At 56.4% G+C, this 12445-nt stretch overlaps 1 protein-coding gene across 1 annotated transcript in view; it reads right to left on the bottom strand.

Moving 5' to 3' along the window:
• Positions 1–12445, bottom strand: part of LOC132805742 (integrin alpha-5-like) — a 101684-nt gene that overhangs the window by 56519 nt on the left and 32720 nt on the right. Inside the window, exons 5-10 of the mRNA XM_060820968.1 lie at positions 10052–10113; positions 8022–8067; positions 7226–7351; positions 4392–4436; positions 3744–3787; positions 2103–2159 (exon numbers count right to left, since the gene is read on the bottom strand). Of these exons, the coding sequence (XP_060676951.1) occupies positions 2103–2159; positions 3744–3787; positions 4392–4436; positions 7226–7351; positions 8022–8067; positions 10052–10113 (380 nt within the window). The remainder of the gene's footprint in view (positions 1–2102; positions 2160–3743; positions 3788–4391; positions 4437–7225; positions 7352–8021; positions 8068–10051; positions 10114–12445) is intronic.

Raw genomic sequence — 12445 nt, 5'->3', positions numbered from 1 at the left:
CCTCCTTAGACACAGAGATCAGAACGTGGTCCCTGTCCCACCCCCCGATACAAGTAGATCCCTCCTTAGACACAGAGATCAGAACGTGATCCCTGTCCCACCCCCCGATACAAGTAGATCCCTCCTTAGACACAGAGATCAGAACGTGGTCCCTGTCCCACCCCCCGGTACAAGTAGATCCCTCCTTAGATACAGAGATCAGAACGTGGTCCCTGTCCCACCCCCCGGTACAAGTAGATCACTCCTTAGATACAGAGATCAGAACGTGGTCCCTGTCCCACCCCCCGATACAAGTAGATCCCTCCTTAGACACAGAGATCAGAGTGTGGTCCCTGTCCCACCCCCCGATACAAGTAGATCCCTCCTTAGACACAGAGATCAGAACGTGGTCCCTGTCCCACCCCCCGGTACAAGTAGATCCCTCCTTAGACACAGAGATCAGAACGTGGTCCCTGTCCCACCCCCCGATACAAGTAGATCCCTCCTTAGACACAGAGGTCAGAACGTGGTCCCTGTCCCACCCCCCGATACAAGTAGATCCCTCCTTAGATATAGAGATCAGAACGTGGTCCCTGTCCCACCCCCCGATACAAGTAGATCCCTCCTTAGATACAGAGATCAGAACGTGGTCCCTGTCCCACCCCCCGATACAAGTAGATCCCTCCTTAGACACAGAGGTCAGAACGTGGTCCCTGTCCCACCCCCCGATACAAGTAGATCCCTCCTTAGATATAGAGATCAGAACGTGGTCCCTGTCCCACCCCCCGATACAAGTAGATCCCTCCTTAGACACAGAGATCAGAACGTGGTCCCTGTCCCACCCCCCGATACAAGTGGATCCCTCCTTAGACACAGAGATCAGAACGTGGTCCCTGTCCCACCCCCCGATACAAGTGGATCCCTCCTTAGACACAGAGATCAGAACGTGGTCCCTGTCAGTTAAAAAAGAATGTTGTGCGTTTTAATTCAAACAGCTGAGGTGAATAACCAGCCGCTCCCTCTCATTATCGTCCCTTTCCCCTCTTGTGGTCCACTCGCTTCCCCCGTGGCTCTCGCTCTCTGTGCTGCCTCCTCTGTGACCTCCTGACATTCTCACTGAGCTGTGTGTCCAGCGCCGAATCTGGAACCTCCATGTTGCCCTGAGCCTCTGGGTACGGATCCAAATGGCCCAAGACTGATTCTTGTTCTTATATTGGCACAGAAACAGGCCGGTTCACCCAGCCCGGCCACGCCCAGCCCACCCCGGACCGGCCCCGCCCAACCTAGCCCGGCCCCGCCCGGCCCCGCCCAGCCCAGCCCAGCCCGGCCCTGCCCAGCCCGGCCCAGCCCGGCCCCGCTCAGCCCAGCCCGTCCCCGCCTAGCCCATCCCGGCCCGGCCCAGTCCAGCCAGGTCCGGCCCATCCCGGCCCAGCCCGGCCCAGCCCAGCCCGGCCCCGCCCAGCCCATCCCGGCCCGGCCCCGCCCAGCCCAGCCCATCCCGGCCCGGCCCCCTCCAGCCCAGTCCGGCCCGTCCCGGCCCGGCCCTGCACCACCCAGTCCGGCCCATCCCGGCCCGGCCCAGCCCAGCCCAGCCCAGCCCGGCCCGGCCCGTCCCGGCCCGGCCCTGCACCACCCAGTCCGGCCCAGCCCAGCCCAGCCCAGCCCAGCCTGGCCCGGCCCGGCCCCTCTCCGCCCAGTCAAGGTGGTTAAGGTGACAGATGCCAGTCCAAGTCCTTGTGGTTCAGCGGGTCAGCTCCTGTCTCTGAACCAGGGGTTTACACCCAAGAAAGTGTTTACAAACATGGGTACACAGGTTCAAGATGAATTTGTAAATCCTTCCGACACACACACACACACACACACTCTCGCACACACTCTCTCTCACACACACACACACTCTCTCTCACACACACTCACACACTTTCTTTCTCACACACACAAACACACACACTCTGTCTCTCACACACTCTCTTTCTCTCTCACATTCTCTCTCTCACACTCTCTCTCACACACACACTCTCTTTCTCTCTCACATTCTCTCTCACACACACACACACTTTCTCTCTCTCTCTCACTGTCGAGGGAGTGGGAGTAAAAGGAGAAGAGATGAGAGAGTAACTTACTTGCTCACCAGAGAAGTTGAATATGGTCTCCATGTTTGTCCCGTTTAAAATCCTCACCTGTTTTGAGAGAACAAAATTGCAGTGAGTTCTGGGCGACTGTCTGGCTGTCAGGGACACTGAGAGAGAGGGCCAAAGGAGGGAGGGATGAGCGAGAGAGAGAGAGAGAGAGAGAGAGAGAGAGACCCAGAGTCATTGCCAGCGCAGAGAGAAAGAGAGACAGAGAGAGAGAGAGGGAGATAGAAATAGACCCAGAGTCAATGCCAACAGAGAGAGAGAGAGTGAAGGAGGGAGGGCCGAGGATGGGTGAGGCGAGGGAGGGAGGGTGAGCCGAGGGAGGGAGCGTGAGACGAGGGAGGGAGCGTGAGCCGAGGGAGGGACAGTGAGGCGAGGGAGGGAGAATGGGCCAAGGGAAGGAGAGTGGACCCAGGGAGGGATAGTGAGGCGAAGGAGGGAGAGTGAGGCGAAGGAGGGAGAGTGAGGCGAGGGAGGGAGAGTGAGGCGAGGGAAGTAGAGTGAGGCGAAGGAAGGAGAATGAGGCGAGGGAGGGAGAGTGGGGTGAGGGAAGGAGAGTGGGCCGAGGGAGGGAGAGTGAGGCGAGGGAAGGAGAGTGAGGCGAGGGAAGGAGAGTGAGGTGAGGGAAGGAGAGTGGGGCGAGGGAAGGAGAGTGGGGCGAGGGAAGGAGAGTGGGGCGAGGGAAGGAGAGTGGGGCGGGGGAAGGAGAGTGGGGCGAGGGAAGGAGAGTGGGGCGGGGGAAGGAGAGTGGGGCGAGGGAAGGAGAGTGGGGCGGGGGAAGGAGAGTGCAGCGAGGGAGAGTAAGGCGAGGGAGGGATAGTGAGGCAAGGGAGGGAGAGTGAGGCGAGGGAAGGAGAGTGGGCTGAGGGAAGGAGAGTGCAGCAAGGGAGAGTAAGGCGAGGGAGGGAGAGTGAGGCGAGGGAGAGAGAGTGGTCCGAGGGAGGGAGAATGAGGCGAGGGAGGGCGAATGAGGCGAGGGAGGGAGAAGGGGGTGAGGGAAGGAGAGTGGGCCGAGGGAGGGAGAGTGAGGCGAGGGCGGGAGAGTGGGCCGAGGGAGGGAGAGTGGGGCGAGGGAAGGAGAGTGGGCCGAGGAAAGGAGAGTGGTCCGAGGGAGGGAGAGTGAGGCGAGGGAGGGAGAGTGAGGTGAGGGAGAGAGAGTGAGGCGAGGGAGGGAGATTGGGCCGAGGGAGGGAGAGTGTGGTGAGGGAGAGAGAGTGAACCGAGGGAGGGAGAGTGAGGCGAAGGAGGGAGAGTGAGGCGAGGGAGGGAGAGTGAGGCGAGGGAGGCAGATTGGGCCGAGGGAGGGAGATTGGGCCGAGGGAGGGAGAGTGAGGTGAGGGAGAGAGAGTGGGCCGAGGGAGGGGGAGTGAGGTGAGGGAGGGGGAGTGAGGCGAGGGAGGGAGAGTGAGGTGAGGGAGGGAGAGTGAGGTGAGGGAGGGAGAGTGAGCCGAGGGAGGGAGAGTGGGCCGAGGGAGGGAGATAGAATGAGTGAGAGAGGGAAGCCAGGGTCTGGTTGCTGGGAATGCTCCCAGGAACAGGCCTGTGCCAGCGAGAGGGTATGCCCAGCCTGACCATCGGCCTGCTCCTGGTTCATGTCGCGTCCGCAATTTGGCAGAACACGTTGCTTACATAACCGACCGTCTCCAGCCCACGGGGCACCCCAGTCACATAATCTGTGGAGCAGAACAACACACATCAGCACTTGGCTACTCCAGGCTGGCAGAGAGCCCCTCCACCCACTGACTGCCACACCGCTCACCTTCCCCCGTGCCTTCATCATGAAGGTGGCATAGTGCCAACAAAGCCTTGAACCGAGTTGTGGGTAGCTGCCGAGGTGGCATTGAAATCAGTTCACCCACTTGCTGGGCACCAGGGCTCCAACCCCACATGACCCATTGGCCAACAGGTGACAAAGGCACGCCACCTGTGCCTACTCGGGATGGGCATCACATGCCAGTCTCGGCAACAATAGCCACATCCAATGAGCAACAAAGTAAATGCCAACCTCAAACTAATTGGGTGCTGGGGGGAGGTGGGGTGGTGGTGGTTGGTGATATGAGAACCTCGGTCACCCGGGAGGGTCCAGTTTGATGCCCGGGATGGGCGCCACTACCCCGAAACAGAAATCACAACCACATTGGCAGTGGGCACCAAAACCTCAAACACAGGGCACATCCTTCTCATTTTGAGATTTGAGATTCTGACTAACGGACTGAAGCCTCCTCACAACCGGGACGACTTTATCTTCACATAGTCGTTCCACAAACGGACTCTTACCTTCAACAGAATCTCCGCTGAACTCTCCAACGGCCACAGAGTAACCTGCGAAAGAAACGTCCTCACGTTAATGGGACAGGAGGGAGAGAGCAGCCAAAACGGCCGACAGAGAGTCACCCGACTGACCAGGGAGCTGGGAGCGGGCACACCACAGGATACCTTCAACCGTTCAACCCAGAGACACCGACTGCGTCAGGCCATCGACCAACTCACAGGCCATCACTGCGTTCATAGATCAGGAACTGAGGGAGTGCCGCACTGTCAGAGGGTCAGTGCTGAGGGAGTGCCGCACTGTCGGAGGGTCAGTGCTGAGGGAGTGCCGCACTGTCGGAGGGTCAGTACTGAGGGAGTGCCGCACTGTCGGAGGGTCAGTGCTGAGGGAGTGGGCACTGTCAGAAGGTCAGTGCTGAGGGAGTGCCGCACTGTCGGAGGGTCAGTGCTGAGGGAGCCACACTGTCGGAGGGTCAGTACTGAGGGAGTGCCGCACTGTCGGTGGATCAGTGCTGAGGGAGTGCCGCACTGTCGGAGGGTCAGTACTGAGGGAGTGCCGCACTGTCGGAGGGTCAGTGCTGAGGGAGTGCCGCACTGTCGGAGGGTCAGTACTGAGGGAGTGCCGCACTGTCGGAGGGTCAGTGCTGAGGGAGTGGGCACTGTCAGAAGGTCAGTGCTGAGGGAGTGCCGCACTGTCGGAGGGTCAGTGCTGAGGGAGCCACACTGTCGGAGGGTCAGTACTGAGGGAGTGCCGCACTGTCGGTGGATCAGTGCTGAGGGAGTGCCGCACTGTCGGAGGGTCAGTGCTGAGGGAGTGCCGCACTGTCGGAGGGTCAGTGCTGAGGGAGTGCCGCACTGTCACTGGGTCAGTACTGAGGGAGTGCCGCACTGTCGGTGGATCAGTGCTGAGGGAGTGCCGCACTGTCGGAGGGTCAGTGCTGAGGGAGTGGGCACTGTCAGAAGGTCAGTGCTGAGGGAGTGCCGCACTGTCGGAGGGTCAGTGCTGAGGGAGCCACACTGTCGGAGGGTCAGTGCTGAGGGAGTGCCGCACTGTCGGAGGGTCAGTGCTGAGGGAGTGCCGCACTGTCGCTGGGTCAGTGCTGAGGGAGTGCCGCACTGTCGGTGGGTCAGTGCTGAGGGAGTGCCGCACTGTCGGAGGGTCAGTGCTGAGGGAGTGGACACTGTCAGAAGGTCAGTGCTGAGGGAGCGCCGCACTGTCAGAGGGTCAGTGCTGAGGGAGTGCCGCACTGTCGGAGGGTCAGTGCTGAGGGAGTGCTGCACTGTCGGAGGGTCAGGACTGAGGGATTGTTGCACTGTCGGAGGGTCAGTGCTGAGGGAGTGCTGCACTGTCGGAGGGTCAGTGCTGAAGGAGTGGGCACTGTCGGTGGGTCAGTGCTGAGGGAGTGCCGCACTGTCAGAGGGTCAGTGCTGAGGGAGTGGGCACTGTCAGAAGGTCAGTGCTGAGGGAGTGCCGCACTGTCGGAGGGTCAGTGCTGAGGGAGCCACACTGTCGGAGGGTCAGTGCTGAGGGAGCGCCGCACTGTCAGAAGGTCAGTGCTGAGGGAGTGCCGCACTGTCGGTGGGTCAGTGCTGAGGGAGTGGGCACTGTCGGTGGGTCAGTGCTGAGGGAGTGCCGCACTGTCGGAGGGTCAGTGCTGAGGGAGTGGGCACTGTCAGAAGGTCAGTGCTGAGGGAGTGCCGCACTGTCGGAGGGTCAGTGCTGAGGGAGCCACACTGTCGGAGGGTCAGTACTGAGGGAGCGCCGCACTGTCGGAGGGTCAGTGCTGAGGGAGTGCCGCACTGTCGGAGGGTCAGTGCTGAGGGAGTGCCGCACTGTCGGAGGGTCAGTGCTGAGGGAGTGCCGCACTGTCGGAGGGTCAGTACTGAGGGAATTCCGCACTGTCGGAGGGTCAGTGCTGAGGGAGTGCCGCACTGTCGGATGGTCAGTGCTGAGGGAGTGTCGCACTGTCGGATGGTCAGTGCTGAGGGAGTGCCGCACTGTCGGAGGGTCAGTGCTGAGGCAGTGCCACACTGTCAGAGGGTCAGTGCTGAGGGAGTACCGCACTGTCGGAGGGTCAGTGCTGAGGGAGTGCTGCACTGTCGGAGGGTCAGTGCTGAAGGAGTGCTGCACTGTCGGAGGGTCAGTGCTGAGGGAGTGGGCACTGTCGGTGGGTCAGTGCTGAGGGAGTGCCGCACTGTCGGAGGGTCAGTGCTGAGGGAGTGGGCACTGTCAGAAGGTCAGTGCTGAGGGAGTGCCGCACTGTCGGAGGGTCAGTGCTGAGGGAGCCACACTGTCGGAGGGTCAGTGCTGAGGGAGCGCCGCACTGTCAGAAGGTCAGTGCTGAGGGAGTGCCGCACTGTCGGTGGGTCAGTGCTGAGGGAGCACCGCACTGTCGGAGGGTCAGTACTGAGGGAGTGCCGCACTGTCGGAGGGTCAGTGCTGAGGGAGCGCCGCACTGTCAGAGGGTCAGTGCTGAGGGAGTGCCACACTGTCAGAGGGTCAGTGCTGAGGGAGTGCCGCACTGTCGGAGGATCAGTGCTGAGGGAGTGCCGCACTGTCGGAGGGTCAGTGCTGAGGGAGTGCCGCACTGTCGGAGGGTCAGTGCTGAGGGAGTGCCGCACTGTCGGAGGGTCAGTGCTGAGGGAGTGGGCACTGTCGGAGGGTCAGTACTGAGGGAGTGCCGCACTGTTGGAGGTCACTTTGAGACTGTGTTTCTATGCTGTGTGAGGGTGAGGGTGAAGCTTCTGCTTGAAACACCCCTGAAGATGCTGGGGTGAAATTGCCCTCAGCCTTCCCCCCCCCTTCCCGTGAGTAAGGCTGGCAGCTTGACCCACTGACATACCCAGGTAGCTGTCATCGTGCCTGCTCTCGGATTGCTTGTTGTAGATTTCTCCGACCGTGTACTGGATGTAGCTGAAGTCAGCCTGAGGTGGGACAATGTTCTCAATGTTGGCAGAAAGGAGCTGCCCTGAAACACACAGAGAGCACAGTGTATCCTCCTGGCACAGGGCTCACTGAGCTCAGAGAGACAGTCAGTCCCCACCGTCTACCCCCCCCCCCCCCCCCCACACACACACACACACACTCACACCCACACACCCACACACACACACTCACACCCACACACCCAAACACCCCCCCACACACACCCCCAAACACTCACACCCACACACACACACACACACTCACCCACCCACACCCACACACTCACACCCACACACCCAAACACCCCCCCCACACACACACCCCCAAACACTCACACCCACACACACACACACCCACACACCCACACACACACACCCAAACACCCCCCCACACACACACACCCAAACACTCACACCCACACACACACACACACACACCCACACACACACACCCACAAACACACACACACCCACAAACACCCCCCCACACCCACACACACACTCCCACACACACACACACACACACACACACTCACCCACTCTCACACACACACACACACACACACACACTCAGTCACACTCACACCCACAGCCTCAGAAATAATCGCTGCCTCTGAGGGACTAGACCTCTTCCTCTCCCCCTCCCCCACTGAGGGACAGCACTGAACTGACTGCCATCACCCACCATGCTGCCCAGGGTATGCCAGGCCTTACCTTGCCAGTAGAAACTGCCAGGCCCTCCAAGCACCACTCGCCCATTCTGCAAGGACATAGACAATTGGCATTAGTACCTGTGCCCGCACACATGCACAAGCCAAGGTGCCAGCTGCAAACAGTGACAGTGCCCTCAAGCTGGTCACCTTTGGCAGAGAGTGTGTGGGTATCTGTCCACAGCCACCTGTCCTCTGCCTTCCAGCTCCAGCTGAGTAACTGGAGCCACTGCATCTGCCTGCCATCTTTGGAAAGTGGTGAGGGGGCACAAACCCAACCCCCTCTCCCTCCACAAGCTGACTTCAGGCAGCACCTGTTATCGAGCTGCACAGAACGAGGCCAGAGCACGGTGCCTTGCCTCAACACCGCCGAAGTGACAGGTATCAGAGAGCCCTCCAAACCCATCCCCCAACTCCTCAGCCCAAAGCCCCTCACACCCATGCCAATCCAGCCGCACTGCATTCTGGGTCAGTGCCTGCAGCAAACTCCCATGGAACCACTGGGTCACATGACCTCCTCCATTCACTCGATTGCTTCAAAGTCTCTCTTTTACCTCACAGCACTGCAGAGCCGACACTCGCCCGAAACCAACAACAACGTTTCTCAAAGCACCATGGAACATACAGGATTGCCAAGGCATATCATCCCTGCTCAGAGTGCCAGTTCTGCTCTGGCCAGTTAACCACATGTTTATACTGACATGTTTATACTGACATGTTTATATTGACATGTTTATACCAACATGTTATTACCGACATGTTATTACCGACATGTTTATATTGATATGTTTATACTGACATGTTTATACTGACATGTTTATATTGACATGTTTATACCAACATGTTATTACCGACATGTTATTACCGATATGTTTATATTGATATTCATAGAAATCAGCATGAAGCCTGTTCTGGCTTTGCTAAAACCTGGGCTCATCAGGTTGTGGCCATTTTCCCGTTGGTTGAGAAGCTGATACATCTTCCTTTATTGGTGAGAGTATTGAGTACAGGTGTTGGGAGGTCATGTTGCGGCTGGACAGGACATTGGTTAGGTCACTGTTGGAATATTGCGTGCAATTCTGGTCTCCTTCCTATTGGAGGATGTTGTGAAACTTGAAAGGGTTCAGAAAAGATTTACAAGGATGTTGGCAGGGTGGGAGGGTCTGAGCTACAGGGAGAGGCTGAACAGGCTGGGGCTGTTTTCCCTGGAGCGTCGGAGGCTGAGGGGTGACCTTACAGAGGTTTATAAAATTATAAGGGGCATGGATAGGGTAAATAGATAAGGTCTTTTCCCTGGGGTTGGGGAGTCCAGAACTAGAGGGCATAGGTTTAGGGTGAGAGGGGAAAGATATAAAAGAGACCTAAGGGGCAACGTTTTCACACAGAGGGTGGTACGTGTGTGGAATGAGCTGCCAGAGGATGTGGTGGAGGCTGGTACAATTGCAACATTTAAGAGGCATTTGGATGGGTATATGAATAGGAAGGGTTTGGAGGGATATGGGCCGGGTGCTGGCAGGTGGGACGAGGTCAGATTAGGTTATCTCATTGGCACAAACCAATTTGGATTTGACCTATTAAGTTCAGTAATGTAGGACTGAGGACTGAATAACACAATCAAACACAGATCACTCAAGCTGTTGAACAGTACCCAGCAGCACTATTGAGCTCAGAGCAATGGCTGAGGCTGTTATCAATTGCTTTGTGTGCCTGAATGGCACTGCCCAGGGCTGGCACATGGGTTAAGCTGGAGACCTGTCGATGAACCCTGTGGGGTAGGGTAACACAAAGCTCACCCAGGTCAAAACATGCATTAGAAACTGTGCCTGCTGTCCTGAAACTCAATCCCCTGATGCTGCTGGCCTTGCCAAGCATGGAAAATCTTTTCCTTTCACTCGAAGGAAGGGAGCAGCCAGTAAAGAATGCAGGCTGCATCCAGGAGCTGGGATTCGGGGAGTAGTCAGTGTTCAGCCCACCCAGGGAAGCCAGTCACAACACAACCCAGCACAGCGAACCAGACGGATTGGAGACACTTACCTCGGTCAGGTCGGCACTGAAACCACCTTGGCAATAACCCTGGCCAGCTGGCGTGTGCCATTCTGTCAAAACATGAACAACACCATCACTTACATCACAACGGCAGACCCATCAGCACAGCAGAGTGTTCCACATATATATACAGATACACACACACACACCACAGGCACACACACAGGGACACGCATACACACACGGGCACACACATACACATGCACAGTCATACACGGGACACACACTCACACACACACAGGCACACACATACACACACAGACAGGGACACACATACACACACAGGCACACAATACAGGCATACACACACACAGACACACATACACACACACAGGGACACACAAACACACACACACACACACACCACAGGCACACACACAGGGACACGCATACACACACACACAGGGGGACACATACACACACACAGGGACACACAGGCACACACATACACACGCAGACAGGGACACACATACACACACATACACAGGCACACACACACACACATACACAGGGACACACACACACACAGGGATATACATACACACACACACAGGGGGACACATACACACACACAGGGACACACATACACACATACACAGGGACACACACACACACAGGGATATACATACACACACACACAGGGGGACACATACACACACACAGGGACACACATACACACATACACAGGGACACACGCACACACACAGGCACACACATAGAACATACATAGAACATAGAACATAGAAAAATACAGCGCAGTACAGGCCCTTCGGCCCTCGATGTTGCGCCGACCGAATCCTACCTAATCTACACTAGCCCAATAACCTCCATATGCCTATCCAATGCCCGCTTAAATGACCATAAAGAGGGAGAGTTCACCACTGCTACTGGCAGGGCATTCCATGAACTCACAACCCGCTGTGTAAAGAATCTACCCCTAACATCTGTCCTATACCTACCACCCCTTAATTTAAAGCTGTGTCCCCTAGTAACAGCTGACTCCATTAGCGGTAAAAGGTTCTCAGTGTCTACCCTATCTAAACCCCTAATCATCTTATACACCTCTATCAAATCTCCCCTAAACCTTCTTTTCTCCAATGAGAACAGCCCCAAGTGCCTCAGCCTTTCCTCATACGATCTTCCTACCATACCAGGCAACATCCTGGTAAACCTCCTCTGCACTCGTTCCAATGCCTCCACATCCTTCCTATAGTATGGCGACCAAAACTGCACACAATACTCCAGATGAGGCCGCACCAGAGTCTTATACAACTGCAACATGACCTCAGGACTCCGGAACTCAATTCCTCTACCAATAAAGCCCAGTACACCATATGCCTTCCTCACAGCACTATTTACCTGGGTGGCAACTTTCAGAGATCTGTGTACATGGACACCAAGATCCCTCTGCTCATCCACACTACCAAGTAGCCTACCATTAGCCCAGTAATCCATCTTCTTGTTACTCCTACCAAAGTGAATGACTTCACACTTAGCTACATTGATCTCCATTTGCCACCTTTCTGCCCAGCTCTGCAACTTATCTATATCCCGCTGTAACCTGCCACATCCTTCTTCACTGTCCACAACTCCACCGACCTTTATGTCATCCGCAAACTTGCTCACCCAGCTTTCAAGCCCCTCCTCTAGATCATTTATAAAAATGACAAACAGCAATGGTCCCAAAACAGATCCTTGAGGTACACCGCTAGTAACTGCACTCCAAGATGAACATAGTCCATCAACTACTACCCTCTGTCTCCTTCCAGCCAGCCAATTCCTAATCCAAACCTCTAATGCACCCTCAATGCCATACCTCCGTAGTTTTTGCATTAGCCTGCCATGGGGAACCTTATCGAACGCCTTGCTAAAATCCATATACACAACATCTACTGCTTTACCCTCATCCACCTCCTTAGTCACCTTCTCAAAGCACTCAATAAGGTTTGTGAGGCACAACCTGCCCTTCACAAAACCATGCTGACTATCCTTGATCACATTATTCCTATCCAGATGTTCATAAATCTTATCCCTTACAATTCTCTCTAAGACTTTGCCCACAACAGAAGTGAGACTCACTGGCCTATAGTTACTCGGGCTGTCCCTACTCCCCTTCTTGAACAAGGGGACCACATTCGCCATCCTCCAGTCTTCTGGTACTATTCCTGTTGACAATGACAACATAAAAATCAAGGCCAATGGCTCCGCTATCTCCTCCCTAGCTTCCCAGAGGATCCTAGGATAAATGCCATCAGGCCCAGGAGACTTATCTATTTTCCTTTCCAGTATTCCCCAGACCTCTTCCCTACATACCTCAAAGCCATCCATTCTAATCACTTGTGACTCAATATTCACACCAGCAACAGAGTCCCGTTCCTGAGT

The sequence above is a fragment of the Hemiscyllium ocellatum genome, chromosome X (genome assembly GCF_020745735.1).
Source record: "Hemiscyllium ocellatum isolate sHemOce1 chromosome X, sHemOce1.pat.X.cur, whole genome shotgun sequence".
In the NCBI taxonomy this organism is placed as follows: domain Eukaryota; kingdom Metazoa; phylum Chordata; class Chondrichthyes; order Orectolobiformes; family Hemiscylliidae; genus Hemiscyllium; species Hemiscyllium ocellatum.
Note: the sequence above shows the minus strand (reverse complement) of the source record. Positions and strands in the feature narration are given on the sequence as shown.